This window comes from Centrocercus urophasianus, unplaced genomic scaffold (genome assembly GCF_019232065.1).
Source record: "Centrocercus urophasianus isolate 14NV4802_14NV808 unplaced genomic scaffold, USGS_Curo_1.0 seq_14, whole genome shotgun sequence".
Classification (NCBI taxonomy): domain Eukaryota; kingdom Metazoa; phylum Chordata; class Aves; order Galliformes; family Phasianidae; genus Centrocercus; species Centrocercus urophasianus.
In genome coordinates this window covers 44818383-44831302 of record NW_024884586.1, presented here as the reverse complement: position 1 = coordinate 44831302, position 12920 = coordinate 44818383, and the positions used below count along the sequence as shown (strand labels likewise).

General features: G+C 42.5%; 1 protein-coding gene across 1 annotated transcript in view; it reads left to right on the top strand.

Moving 5' to 3' along the window:
* AKT1 (AKT serine/threonine kinase 1) overlaps positions 1–12920 on the top strand; it is a 71528-nt gene that overhangs the window by 27457 nt on the left and 31151 nt on the right. The window contains exon 3 of the mRNA XM_042813570.1: positions 9998–10126. Coding sequence (XP_042669504.1) covers positions 9998–10126 — 129 coding nt within the window. The remainder of the gene's footprint in view (positions 1–9997; positions 10127–12920) is intronic.

The window sequence follows — 12920 nt, the reverse complement described above, 5'->3', positions numbered from 1 at the left end:
CTGTCCTCTCTCTTTCTCCAGCTCCCCTCCCACCTTGCTGGCAGCAGCTTTTCCAGGGTGGCTTTGCTTGGCTTGACCCCTGCAGAATGGAGGAGCCCCCAGCAGCTGCCGCACAAGGTGTGGCATCAGATCAGGAACTAGACGAAGGAAATGCTGCATCCTAAGCATGTGCTAAGCAGCAAGCTACAAAGTGGGGTTTGCACGTGGGCTTTGCTGCACACGTGCCTGCTCAGCCCACTGCAGAAGTCCCTGAGGCATGAACATTGCCCCACATGACCTTCTTCAGGAATGCTACCCTAGGTGACCTTTAGGTTTTTCATTTTTATGTAAGTTTGAAGCTTTACATATTGCTCTCAAGTGTTCTCCTTCTCATCCTTAATACATGGTTTTCTAACTCTCCTGGACAGCTGCTGTAGTTTTTGCAGGTTTTTCCTCATCTACAAACTTCAAGGGTAGCTGAACCCAGCCAGGCAAGGGACTGTCTTGGTTTTTGTTTTGCTTCTGTTCTTTAGTAAGAAAACAGACATCTGGAATTTTAGCCACATGTTCCTGATGTAACAGGGTAGGGCACTACAGGCTGGGAAGTACCACTCATGCTCTCATCTTCCTGTGCCCATCTACTTTTTTTTTTGCTTTTGTGCACTGTATGCCTTCTATTTTTGCTGCTTGTATTTAATGAAAAGTGGCTTTAACATACCAAGAAGCTGTTTCAAGATGCTGTTGCAATATGAAAATTAATTCATGGCAATGCTATCAAGGTAGATGGGTCTTTATTCAGATGCATCAGTTATTTTTCATTCCTCCTTCTGTAAGAAGCAGATTTTCACATGACTGCATGTAACAAATCTTGCTTAGAGATGCTGTGATGAGCTTATTAGAATGGATGCTTTTGGGGTTCAAAAATGAATAGTCATGTTTATATTAATACACTTCAGTATTAGAGCAGTAAATTGTGGTACCACTGAAATTCGCCAGGAATTTTGCTTTCTCATTACACTTAAACTCAATGTTTTTGCTGCACGTTGTAAATCTAAATAATTCTGATAGTTCTTAGGTGACAGAAATGCGTCTGCCTGAGCTTGTGACCCTGGTGCAGCAGCAGGGTGGAATGCACTCTGCTTCACAGTGACGGCACATCTCAATCCAGGCCCCAAGCTGGCCCTAGCAGATCTCTTCCTGCCCTTACATTCCTTGGTTTCTCTCACCCATGTGCTGACAAAACTGTTTAGCAGTGACAAGGACATAAAAATTCAAGTGGAACTTGAAGGCTGGGTGAGATGACACAATTCTGTGGCTGTATGTTCTAGCTGCTGGCACTTCTTGCAGCTGTGCTGTGTTTTGGGGTGCCTTGTAGGTCCCCTCCTGTTCCCTGGTGCTGGACAGGCTCTCCCCCTGTCGGCTCTTGCTAAGAGAGGGGAATCCTTGGCGAGGTTTCCTGTGCCTGTGTTGCTTGGCTGAGCTCAGCACCAAGGCTCGGAGGAGCGTTCCCTCTCACATTTCCCAGTGTTGAAGTTGCTTTCATAAATTCACAATATGCAGTTGAGTTGCTTTGCCGAATTCCTCTGAATTGAGCCAGGCAGTCTTGTTGCTTATCTGAAGGATACTTCCATTGCTGAGTTTAGGGTAGTGACTCAGTGGAAGTTATCTGAGAATACTAAATTTGGAGGTGAAACCAGGAGGTTGCCATGATAACAAATATTAGGACTTACTTTCTGGGAAGTGCTTCTAATTCTTTCATTGATGGCCGTTAAACGACTCAAGATAAATGAAGCTTTTTATTAGAACTAGCCTGCTCTCAGTGTGTTCTTCCTGGATTTTGGAGACTTGCTAATGAAGAAACGAGAAAGGAAATCCAAATTAGCCCCAATCATATAAGCAGCTCCCCTTTTTTATGCTGCTGCTTATTTTTGTTACTGAAATACTTGCCTGGCTTAGCTCTAAAGCATCTTTTATGGAGTATTTACCCAGTAGCTGTTTGTGTAAATGTTTTAAATTCTGCATTGATTTTTTTTCTTTTCTTGGCACTTTTAAGAAATTTCCTAAAGCACAACGTGGTCATGCCATTACTGGTTGAGTTTGTATTGTAAGTGGCCTAAAAAGACTCTGTGTATTTATTTATGTTGAAAATTAGGGCTCAAAATGAGAAGCTAAAGGATAACAATGTGATGTGTGCATGTTTTACCCTACATAAAATGCTTATTTGTGAAAGCCCAAGTTCAGTGGCTCAGTTTTTACAAACAGAGCTTGGTTTGATTTGATTTGGTTTCAAACTGCCTCTGAAGTTTGTCCATATCATCTGTTTCAGCAAAACTGCTGCCATAAATCTCTTCTAATGTCCTTTAGATTTTTTTTTTTTTTCCTGCCATTTCTTTACAGTTCCCTAAGGTTTTGATCTGCTTTATGAATGGCACAATGATGCAGGCATGGAGCCTGGAAGAAGCAGCCCGGAGCTCTTCAGTCCTTGGTGCAGCCCTTCGTGTATGGCTGCATCCCAGCAGCTCCCTCCAACTTAATGGCTTGCCCTGTACAAACCTGAGATTTCAGTGGGGCAGAGTGGGGGAGGAGACCTCAAATTGTTTTTTATTCAATTAGAGGTGCCTTCCTCGAGGACCCTCTGTGTGCTGTGTGTAGGCAGCCTTGGGAATACAGGCTAGAGGTGATACTTTTGGACCTATTTTGTTTAAGATGTGGAAGAGCTCTGGCTTGTGTGTGTTTCATTGCTTTGTCCCTGGTTGCACTGTCCAAAGGTTTCTGCAGAGGACGTTGCTGAGGAACATAACTGAGTATGTCCCATTCACATAAGGCATGCCTTCAGATTAGTATAGGAATCACTGTTGTGGATGCTTCTGCTAAGAGATCAAGTAATTAAATCAGCTTTTAGATGATGTATAGAAAAGCTCTTCCTTGTTCAAATACACCAGGGTGTGGTGTGTTTTGGTGTTGGGTTTTTGTGCTTTGTGTTCTTAGTAGAGATCATAACATCTTGGGAGGATTATGTCACGCCCTTTTATGAATACATTCACTGTGTTTAAGAGCCTGATTCGCAGAAGTGCTGATTGTGTTGACTTCATGTTGAGCTCGAGGAAAGTTGGAGGAACCTCCTTTATCTAAAGGAAGATATTTAAAAAGTTACAGAGGTTTATTAGCCTAAGTGCTTCGTTAGCTGCTTGTGCTATCTTCCATCATAGTGTCAAGTTAAAAATTACTTGGGGAGAAATAATTGTTCCGAGCAGATTTAATTCAGTTCAGTGAATCTGACACATCCTCTGTCATGTTTATTTATTTATAAAAATGAGAGTTGGGCACCTGTCAAAAGCAGAGGCACACATGATGGCATTTTCTCTTTGTTACAGGAGTGCTTTGTTGTGTTCAATTCTGTAGCTGCTTGCGAGCCTATTACAGCACAGAGCTCTGTCATTGCCTTGGACACCTCGTGGTAGCTTTAAGTCCTTTTGCTCCCACCGCAAGGTAACAGAGATGAAATTCACTCTTAGGTTTTCAGCACGGTTGAAGAAATCGCTTCCTAACTTCCAGTAATTTATGTAGCAAGTCCTTAAAACTGCTGTTTTTAATGAAACTTCATTTACATCTTCTCCCACTGGAGACAGCTGTAGGTTAGGACTAGCCTGACTAAGCTGTGCCAAAGGTAGGAGTAAGGAGTTTTTTTACATGCTGATTAATTCTCTTTCATTCCTCTGGGAATATCTGGTATTGCTTAAACTGATTGCTGTAAGCAATATGCCAACATTTTTGACCTTCTAAACTGAAATTCAGCACAAAAAAAAAAAAAAAACAAAAAAAACCCAACCCCTCCATGTTTGAGTTTTACATAACCCTACAGTTGGAATACAGTGGTTTTATGAATAAGATGTCATCGGTGGTGGTAGTGGTGATCTCAGAGCCTTTGAAACAGATAAAATTGGAACGTGGCAGTTGTCCATGAGCAAAGCATTGGGTGACAACCTGATTTTGTTACTCCATAATCTGACTTTTGATCGCTCCCATGGCCTGGCTTCGTTAATCAGAGCATCCGTTCCTTGCTTTCATTAAGGGTTTTAATTCGGAGCTGTTGTGTAACTACAGACTGGGGCACCTTCGTGTGTGTGTATTTTCCTACCCAGCTCACGTATAGCATTGACAGAAGCGAGAGGTCGGCGTTATTTGTTGTTTTCCAAAGTTAATTTACAGATGTGGGATGCCAGGTGAAGAGCAACTGCAGCGTGCTGGCTTTGAAGGCGCTGGCGCCGAGTGCGGTGCGAAGATCTCCCTTTGTCAGGCTGAACATTGAATCGCTCCCCTTTGCCCCACCTCCAGCCTCCCTCTTCCTCCCCTCCCTCCCCAAATTCCCCGAAGAGATGATAATGAAGCAGGTGCCATATATCGTAGCTTTGTGCGAGCGTGAGAAACAGCCGCCGCTTCAGAATAGCCGGAGCCGCTCAGGAGGAGGAGGCATTTCTTCTTAACCTGTTGGCAACAACGTCAATCATTGTCCCGTCGCCCGCACCGCGCTGCCATCCAGCTGCACGCAGAGCGGCTCGGCATAAAGCGGGGAGCGGATTTGCGGTGCCCTGAATTAGCTCCTTGTGCCGGCGGGGTCCCCGCCGGGGCGGCTGCAGACGGGCTGCTGACTCAGGCTTGACCTCCCCATTGGGGAGCACCCGGGGCTGCAGTCTGAGCCGCCTCATTGAGATGCAGGGCACGGGCGACGCGGCCGCAGCTGTATGCTGGAGGCGAGGACTGAGAACTCATCCAGAGTGACCAAGAAAAAAAAATAATCAAAGAACTGGCCCCCTTCTGTACTCCTCTGAATAGGCAGACAGAGCAGAGGTCCTCCTCTCTCCGCGAGCGTGTTGGGAAAGACATTAGAGTGCCCTGTTGTTTTTTTCTTCTTTCCTAAAAAAGCTACCTCAAACCTGGCGCTGTTTTGAAACCTTGTTTTGACAGTTTGTGGAGGCGGGGGGGGAGGAAGAGTGCTGCAGCAGCCCAATGGATGGCTGTGCAGCTATTTGAAAAATAAAAAGTGAATTCAGATTTTTCATTTGGGTCGCTCTCGCCCTGCTTAATTGTTTCGTATCAAGTATTTACGATCCAGAATCGGCTCCCTGTGCTTGGGAAGGGTGTGCTTCTGAGCGCTTTAGAAATGCAAAGGAGAAATTCGAGCCCCTGCTTTCTTTTTGAAATCTGTTTTGATTTCAGCTGGTTTGCCAGTGAGCGGACACTGATTTGCTCAACCAGCAGAAACTAGCTGTAAATCCACCTTCCTCTTTCCAGACATGCCAGCGTGCATGAGATGGCAGCTCCTGAAAGCTTCACGTCTTGAGGGAAGCTGGCATCTGCGTCAGGGAAGCCTTATTAGGCAGACAGGGTGCAGAGCGCTCTCCGCTGCCATTGAAGTTTTAGAACTGACTCAGTCTGTCTCTGACCAGTGGCACATGAGCGCCGCGCTTGGCACAGCCCTCGTGTCTCGCTCGGCTGGCTGTGTGCTGCGCGATCAAGGAATGCAACGCGTTCAGAGCGTGTGGGAACGGACCAGAGGCTTACATAACTTAAAGCCCTTGTATTTTGAGTGTTACCTTTAATTGTAATTAATGATGCCGCTTTTGGTGCTCAAAGCAGAATATAGAATGCATTATTTATCCATAGATTCGCAGTAGCCGATAGAGCGTGCTTAATGTAACTGAGACGTTGTTGTTGCTCGGTGTTGCTGGGCTTGTTCTGGTTACTTTGGGGCATAAGAAAGTTAATAGCAGGTCCAGGACTTCTGTAAATATCAAGGGTATCGTTGGATGCTGACTTGGTTAACCTAATGATTTTTTTAAACCGTTGGTATGTATGAGTTGATTAAAAAAATAAGCAACGATTCCTTAAGTATAGTCTGTTCCGAATTAAAGGGTGTGGCGTTGGCTTTGAATGAGCTTGATGCAGCAACAAGCATGCAGCAGTTGGTAAATAAAGATGGATTTTCTTTTGTTCTGCTGGTGCTTGCTGCTCATTATTCTCCACTTACCCCGTAAGCTTCCCAGGGAGTGGCAGCTGTTTCTGATGTTAGACACTCTATCAGTGGTAGACAGCTCCAGATTCGGTGAGATACTGTTGGGGAGAGCAGAGGAAAATAACCTAACCCTGCATTATTGTAAATCCTCAGCAGAATTAACTTTTCATGAACCAGAGGAGTTTTGTGTTTGACTTTCCAAAATATTCAGGCGTAAGTTTGCTCTGCAGTACGTGTGACTGGGAAAAGCTTCTTTGGCATGAGGTGGATTTACATTCTGAGCGTGTATTAAGTATTTTAATATGCAGTGTGTGGGGGCAGACACAAAGCAATAAAGTGAAATCGGTCTATAACGGTCTTGGTGTGTATTTGCAGATATGTACAGTTTGGGAATCTTTGCAACTTGAAAATTGCTTTGAGTAAACAGAACGACACATAAAGGTTTTAAATAATAAAGCTGGCGTGTTATAGAGGAGTCTGTTTGATTCCAGGATTTTATATGTAGGATTTACAACTCATGCTTTTGCTTTTCTGTCTCTGCAGTGTTAGCATTCTGTTACTGAAAACAAAGAAGGCTCTGCCAGGGCATTACACAAGCAATGAATCACAGAGGAAAAAATGTTTTGCTTTGTGAATTGTTCACTTTTCCATGGTGGATCATTATTATTATTATTAAGTGTTGTCTAATAGAATCTGCCACACATGCTTGTGCTTACTCTGTTTCTTCTAGAGAAACAACATAGCTAAAACCATGAGTGACTTCAAGCAACTTCTTGCTTTTATTATTCTTAAAACCGCAACAGGAACAAAAATCACAGGACAAAAATCGAAACAGTTCAGTTCGCTCTTCAGGCACGGTGGCTTAATGAGGAAGGAAAAGGTGTTTTTTGGTCAGGTTGTAGAAAGTTTGTAGTGTTTCTGCTGATTTAGTTACTAAAAAGGATGTAAAGTTGTTTCTTAAGAATATTCACTTTGTATGTTTTGTTGATGACTTTGTTGGTGATCTGAATTTCAGAACAGAAGAATGAGAGTTAGTTCCAACTTGTCTATATAAGATCAGATTAACAAGTAAACTGATTGGGGTGTCACAAAGAAGGCACTGGCATGCTGCTGCAAGGTGCAGGAGTGTAACCTCAGAGCTTGTTACATAATAAAATGTACACTGCAGATGCTGCAGTGTGCCTCATACTGTCCTTGGCAAGAGCAATAATCAATAATGTGTAAGCTTGCCATGTTGCAGCATTCATTAAGTTCCAGATATGGAAAAAGCAGTTTATTTACTTATTTACAAATTAAAAAGTTAGATGAAGAACCTGACCCAGCTAAAGCAATAAGTGAACGAAGGTCCAAGAGGAGTGGTTCTTGTGAAATGCTAATGGACTGCTTGGTCTTTTGTTTCCAGTGAAAGGTAAATGATAGACTTGTACAACAGTGGAGTCACAGAATGGTTTGGGCTGGAAGAGACCTTAAGAGCCCACCCCGTTCCATCCCTCAGCTATGGGCTGGTTGCCTCCCATCAGATGACGCTGCCCAGGGCCCCATCCAGCCTGGCCTTGGGCACCTCCAGGGATGGGGCAGAAAGAGTGAGTGTGGAGGATGATGGTGTGTGTGGAATATATGGAATACACCATGATAAGGACTATGTGATTAGTCCTGTTAGGTGATGTATTTCTAACAGAAACAGATCAGTGGAATAAAGCTGTAAGAAAGTATTAGAGCCAAACTTAAGCCTCTAATAAAACATAAAATAGGATGAGGGAGAGGAGGAGACTCTTGTGAAAGTAGAGTGTGATTTGGTGTAAAAATATGCATATTTCACTGAAAATAACCAGGTATTATTTCAGAATATCTTTTAAAAAAAAAAAGTTCATGTCTCCTGTAAATACAGACTGGGAAGATGCGTAATGTACAGCAGGCAAGACTCTAACACTCTCTAACTTGCCCCTCATGTAGTTGGTTGTTAGTTTTTTTTCTTTGTTTGGTTTTTTTAACATACCATCCAGTGTGGATTTAGTCATAAGCGTGGGCGTGTGATGGAGAAGGAAGGCCTAGCTCTTCTGGGTTTGCTTAGGTCAAGAGAAGAAAACACCAATGTGGAAGGTACATCGCAGAGTCCCGACGGCTGCCTGCCCAGCCCGCTTACCTGGCAGAGCTCTCCGGAGGCACTGGGCCGAGCGCATTCTGTTTTCTTATTCCTGTAGTCCCATCTGGGGTGTAATAGTAATGAGATTGGAGTAATCTCACTGATCTGGGCTGAGTTGGATTGATAATTTAAATGTGAAAGGCTGCATAATCTCCTACTGACCCCAGAAAGTTCTCAGCTTTTAATTAAGGTCAAAATCAAGAAGGTGACAACAAAAGCTCCTACATTTACTGCCTTGCCTATAAATGCCAGGACAGTGCTCTAGGTGAGTCCTTCTGAAACTCCTGTAGTGACACAGACATTTTTGTAAAGCTCTTCTAGGTCAGTATAATACTTGCAGCTGCAACCGATGTCTTTAAAAGAAATACTGCATAGGTTTGTGTCCGTTTCTTTTACTCTCATCAGTTTTGACTGAGCTGTTGGATCAGTGCAAACAGATATTTTTTGAAGGGCAACTCAGTAAATTTTTGTTTCTTGCTTTAGAATAGAAAGTTAAAGGCCTAACCAAGGGCTAAAAACTTGAAAGCAACAGTCAGGATGCAAGTGGCACCAGGGAGAATAGCAGGTTGCTGTAGCCAGTAAATTTAAGGAGCCCTTTCTTCTCCCTGCTCTTGGCTGCTGCTAGAATTGCTTACTGGCAGGTGAAACAGCAGGCAGTGGGTGCTAGGGAGGTGCTCAGACCTGCTGCTGCTCACCTGAGCGATGCTTGGTGTCTGATCTGCTCCCTCATCCTCTCCCTGCTGTTGATCAAACAGACAAACATAAAACCTTACTGCAGGGAGAAGGCTGCAGCTGCTGCCCAGCTGTGGGTGGTTTGCAGTGACAGCTTTGGTTTGTTTTCTCTCTTCTAAATCAGTTGTTGGTAGGGATGGGCAGAGGTGAAATGTGGCCTGTACTGTGGGTTGAGTAGCACCTGGAGTGAGGCTTTTGTGATTCAGCTGTGTAGAAATGTTACCTACAGATCTGGGAATAGCATGGGCAGGCAGCACAGGGGGAACTGATGCACACTGACTCCCAGAACAGATGTAGGTGGAACTCCAGACTGCCATCCTTGAAGCCCACTTGAGGAGCTCTGATAACTCACTTGGAGGTTTTAATCAGCACTTTTCTTCAACTGCTGAAGGTTTAGAACATGGCTGGGATAGTCATCAACCAGTATCTGCTCAGTGTTACCAAGTGAGCAGTAGCACAGTGCGGTCAAGGGATCCTCTCTAAAATGAAAGGTGGGGTGTATTTCAGAAGAGATGCTTATTTTCTTGTTTGTGGTGGCTGTACATCATCCAGTGTTTTCTCCTTTTGTATTGTGATATATCATCTCATGTTTCATGCTTCAGATGTTGTGAGAGGAGTGAGTGATGTTATGTAACGTAAGCAGAGAATTATCTTTTTATGTTCTAAAAATGACTGTTGGTTTGATAAAGCAGTTGACTAATTAGTAAATTACCCATTGTTGTTTAAAATACTTGCACTGCAAAATGTAAATGAAAAAAATTTCTCCACTTGTCAGTATGAAAAATGACAATAGCAAAAATAATACATAGGACATCTGCTCTGATTTTTAAAAAATTTAAAATGCATTTAAGGCAGATGTTGTAGAATTTGAATGGAAATAGGAATAGATAGAAGAACAAAACAGAGCTGTTTACCTTTTGTGAAGTCCCATTCTTATGGGTAGCATCACTAAAAATATCTGACTCAGTGCTTGTATTTTTCCACTGCTCGTATCAGAATGAACTGAATGTTCTTAAAGCTGCTGCTATGTCAGGAGTTTGAGTTTCAATACTTAAAATATATATAGGTTGGTGAATCAGTATTGTGGGGTGTTTTGATGATATCTTTCTTTTCCCACTTGTTTTTTGCAGGAGAATACATCAAAACATGGAGGCCTCGGTATTTTCTTTTAAAGAATGACGGCACGTTCATTGGCTACAAGGAGCGACCGCAAGATGTTGACCAACGAGAATCGCCTTTAAATAACTTCTCAGTAGCTCGTAAGTGGTTTTAGGTGCTCTCTCATCCAGTTTGGGGGCTGAAATCCCAGTCATAGCCCTGGGAATCTGCATCAGTAATGTTCAAGTCTGCCCAGACTGACATATCTAATCTAGATTTAAAAAAAACCAAACACAACAAAACAACACCATGTTTCTCAGTAATGACTGTGTAGGTTTGATGCTGTAGGGGTTTTGAAGTTTTCTACTGATTTTCGTTCTCTGGTTGTAGAATAAACAGGTTTACTTGTTGCTGTTTTGTTTGTCTGTTATTCAGCAAGTATTAACCAAGTGTGTGGTACTTGGCAAGTAGGCACAGCCAAAGCATTTCAGCCACCAGATGTAGATTCAAGGGGCACTAATATCAATTGAAATTATTTGACTGGTAGTATAACACGGAACAAGCTCTGGTTTTAATAAAACACGCTCGTTTTTTCTTCCTTTTGAAAACAAAACCACATTTCTTTTTTTAGAGCCAACAGAAAGGTTTGTAAATAATATCTTCTAACCTCTGCACTCTGTCCTTTGCAAACATTTCCATCTTTGCTCAGGTGCCACGGCACAGGATGTGATAGAAGAACCTGAGGAACATTTCCTTCTCTTGCTCCTGTTTTTAACCTTTCTCTTCATACTTCCAGCTTTTATTTTCTCCAGTTCTTGATCTTTCCTCTCTCTTGCCTGTGTCTCATTTCACTGCTTAAAAATAGATCACTGTGGCACCTGTTATTAGCAGTAATCTGTTTCTGATGACTACTGGAAGCAGAGCTGTGCAGAGAGAAGCACAGGGCATTTTCCTTCTTGTTACAGGAATGCATGGGATTCATCTTGTCATAGAACCATAGAGGTGTTAAGGTTGGAAATGACCTCCAAGATCATCCAGTCCAACATCAACCCATCCCCACCATGCACACTAAAACGTGTCCCTCAGTGCCACATTTACCCTTTTCTTGACAATTTTCAGGCTGAGATGTTTGAGCAGGTTTATTTTGGAGCACCTTTGGCTGTGCAGCACCAGGCATTAATGCAAACGTTAGTTTTCTCTGGTAGTGACAAATATACCTGTTAGGAGTGATGATGGGGAAAATAACGGGCGTGCTGCTGTTGCCTGGTGTGCTCCAGTGTAGGATGCCAGGAGAGATTAGAGGAATTTTGCCTCATTTTAGAGAGAGTTGTCTTAGAATTTTTACTGCACTAATGACATGGCGCTTTCCCCTTTGGGTGGGTATCTACTTATGGATCAAGAAGGTAAAAAAACAGTGGCAGAAAGCTGTGAATTCATAAATTAATTCAGCACTTGGTCTGTAGCCAGAGGCTTTTACCAAATGCACTTTCTGCAGGACGCTTCCCTTCTGTTGCTGCTAACTGCATTACTTACAGTAATTATTTACTGCAGATCACTGCTAAGGAATAAAAAAGGACGTCTGTTGCCTTCCCTTTGTCCAAGTTGCTTTCAGAAAGAGTTAACTTAAATTGATTTTCACAACAGAAATATGTTGCTTTTTTTGGCAAATTGAGCTTGTCAGTCTTGGCATTTATATATAAACAAGTTTGTTGCCATGGTATCAGAGCATTGTCAAAAAGATGAGACACATGCCTGTACAGTGAGGTACCCCAGAAGAAGGACTGCAGGGAGGGGTGGGTGGAAGGATGTTCTTAGCAGCATGTTCTCCTATCTGGAGAGCCAGTAGCAGGTCGGGAAGACCTCGGTGCTCATGGGGATGGGCTCCTCACTACGAGTCAGTACTGTGCTGTGGATCTCGCTGAAGCAGCTGTTGCCTCACCAGGATTTAATTTTTCATATAGGCACTGGCATGCAGTGTTGTTAGCATCTGATGTGTGGTTCCCTTCTCGGTACCCTCCACGCTTGCATTACTCGGGTTTGTTTTGCACCACAACTCTTCCCTTTGAACCTGCTTGCCTTCTTTCACTTGAGTTAACTTGTCGAGTTCACGTGAGTCAATTGGAGCAAGCTCTGCAGGAATTCTCAGGCCAGAGTGGCTCTGCACTGCAGAGGATGCCTGCAGAAGGCTCGTGCCAGTGGAGCTGGGGTGGCTTCAGCTTAAACGTTCTGTAAAAATTGATCCTTTCACTTTTCTTTTTCTTTTTTTTTTTTCCTGTTATTATTATCCTCTTTTTTTTTTTTTTTTTTTTTTTTTTTTTTGTTAATCAGAGAGAGAGAGGGTTTTTTTTTTGTTGTTGTTTTTAATGAGATGGCAGGCTGTCCCTGTCAGTCTGTTCTTTGGAAGGGGTCCCATGTTTCTGATTAAAAATTTTACCCTTTTCTGCTCTAAAATAATGTTGGCTTTCTTTAGCTTTGCAACTAAAAGTTATTTTTTCTGTTTTTCTGTCCACAACTAAGGGACTCTTCTCATTAGAAACGTAAAATTCATATTAATTCATATTTTATCAATCCATGAAAAGTAGAGATACTGAAATCGGGAGAAAACAGTGAAAGGTAGTAACATTGTCTAATAATGCTGTATCTTTCCCAGTAACAGTTATGGAGAAAGCAATAACAATAAATGCAAAATGTACTTTAATTTTGCAGGATTTTTTTATGTGCTTTACAATCTTCTTTACCTCAGGCCTTCTCCATTCAACCTACAAGGATTTTGAAATCCTTGAAAACTTGTTTAAAAAGCCCACATGTAAAAAAAAGGAATCACTTTATATAAAAATAAGTAAACCTCTACTTCTCATTTAAAACAGCTGAGTATGTTTGAAGTTGAATGATATGCATATGTAGTTTATTTTACCTGGATGTTACCTACTGGTGATTTTTTTTTTTTCCCAAACT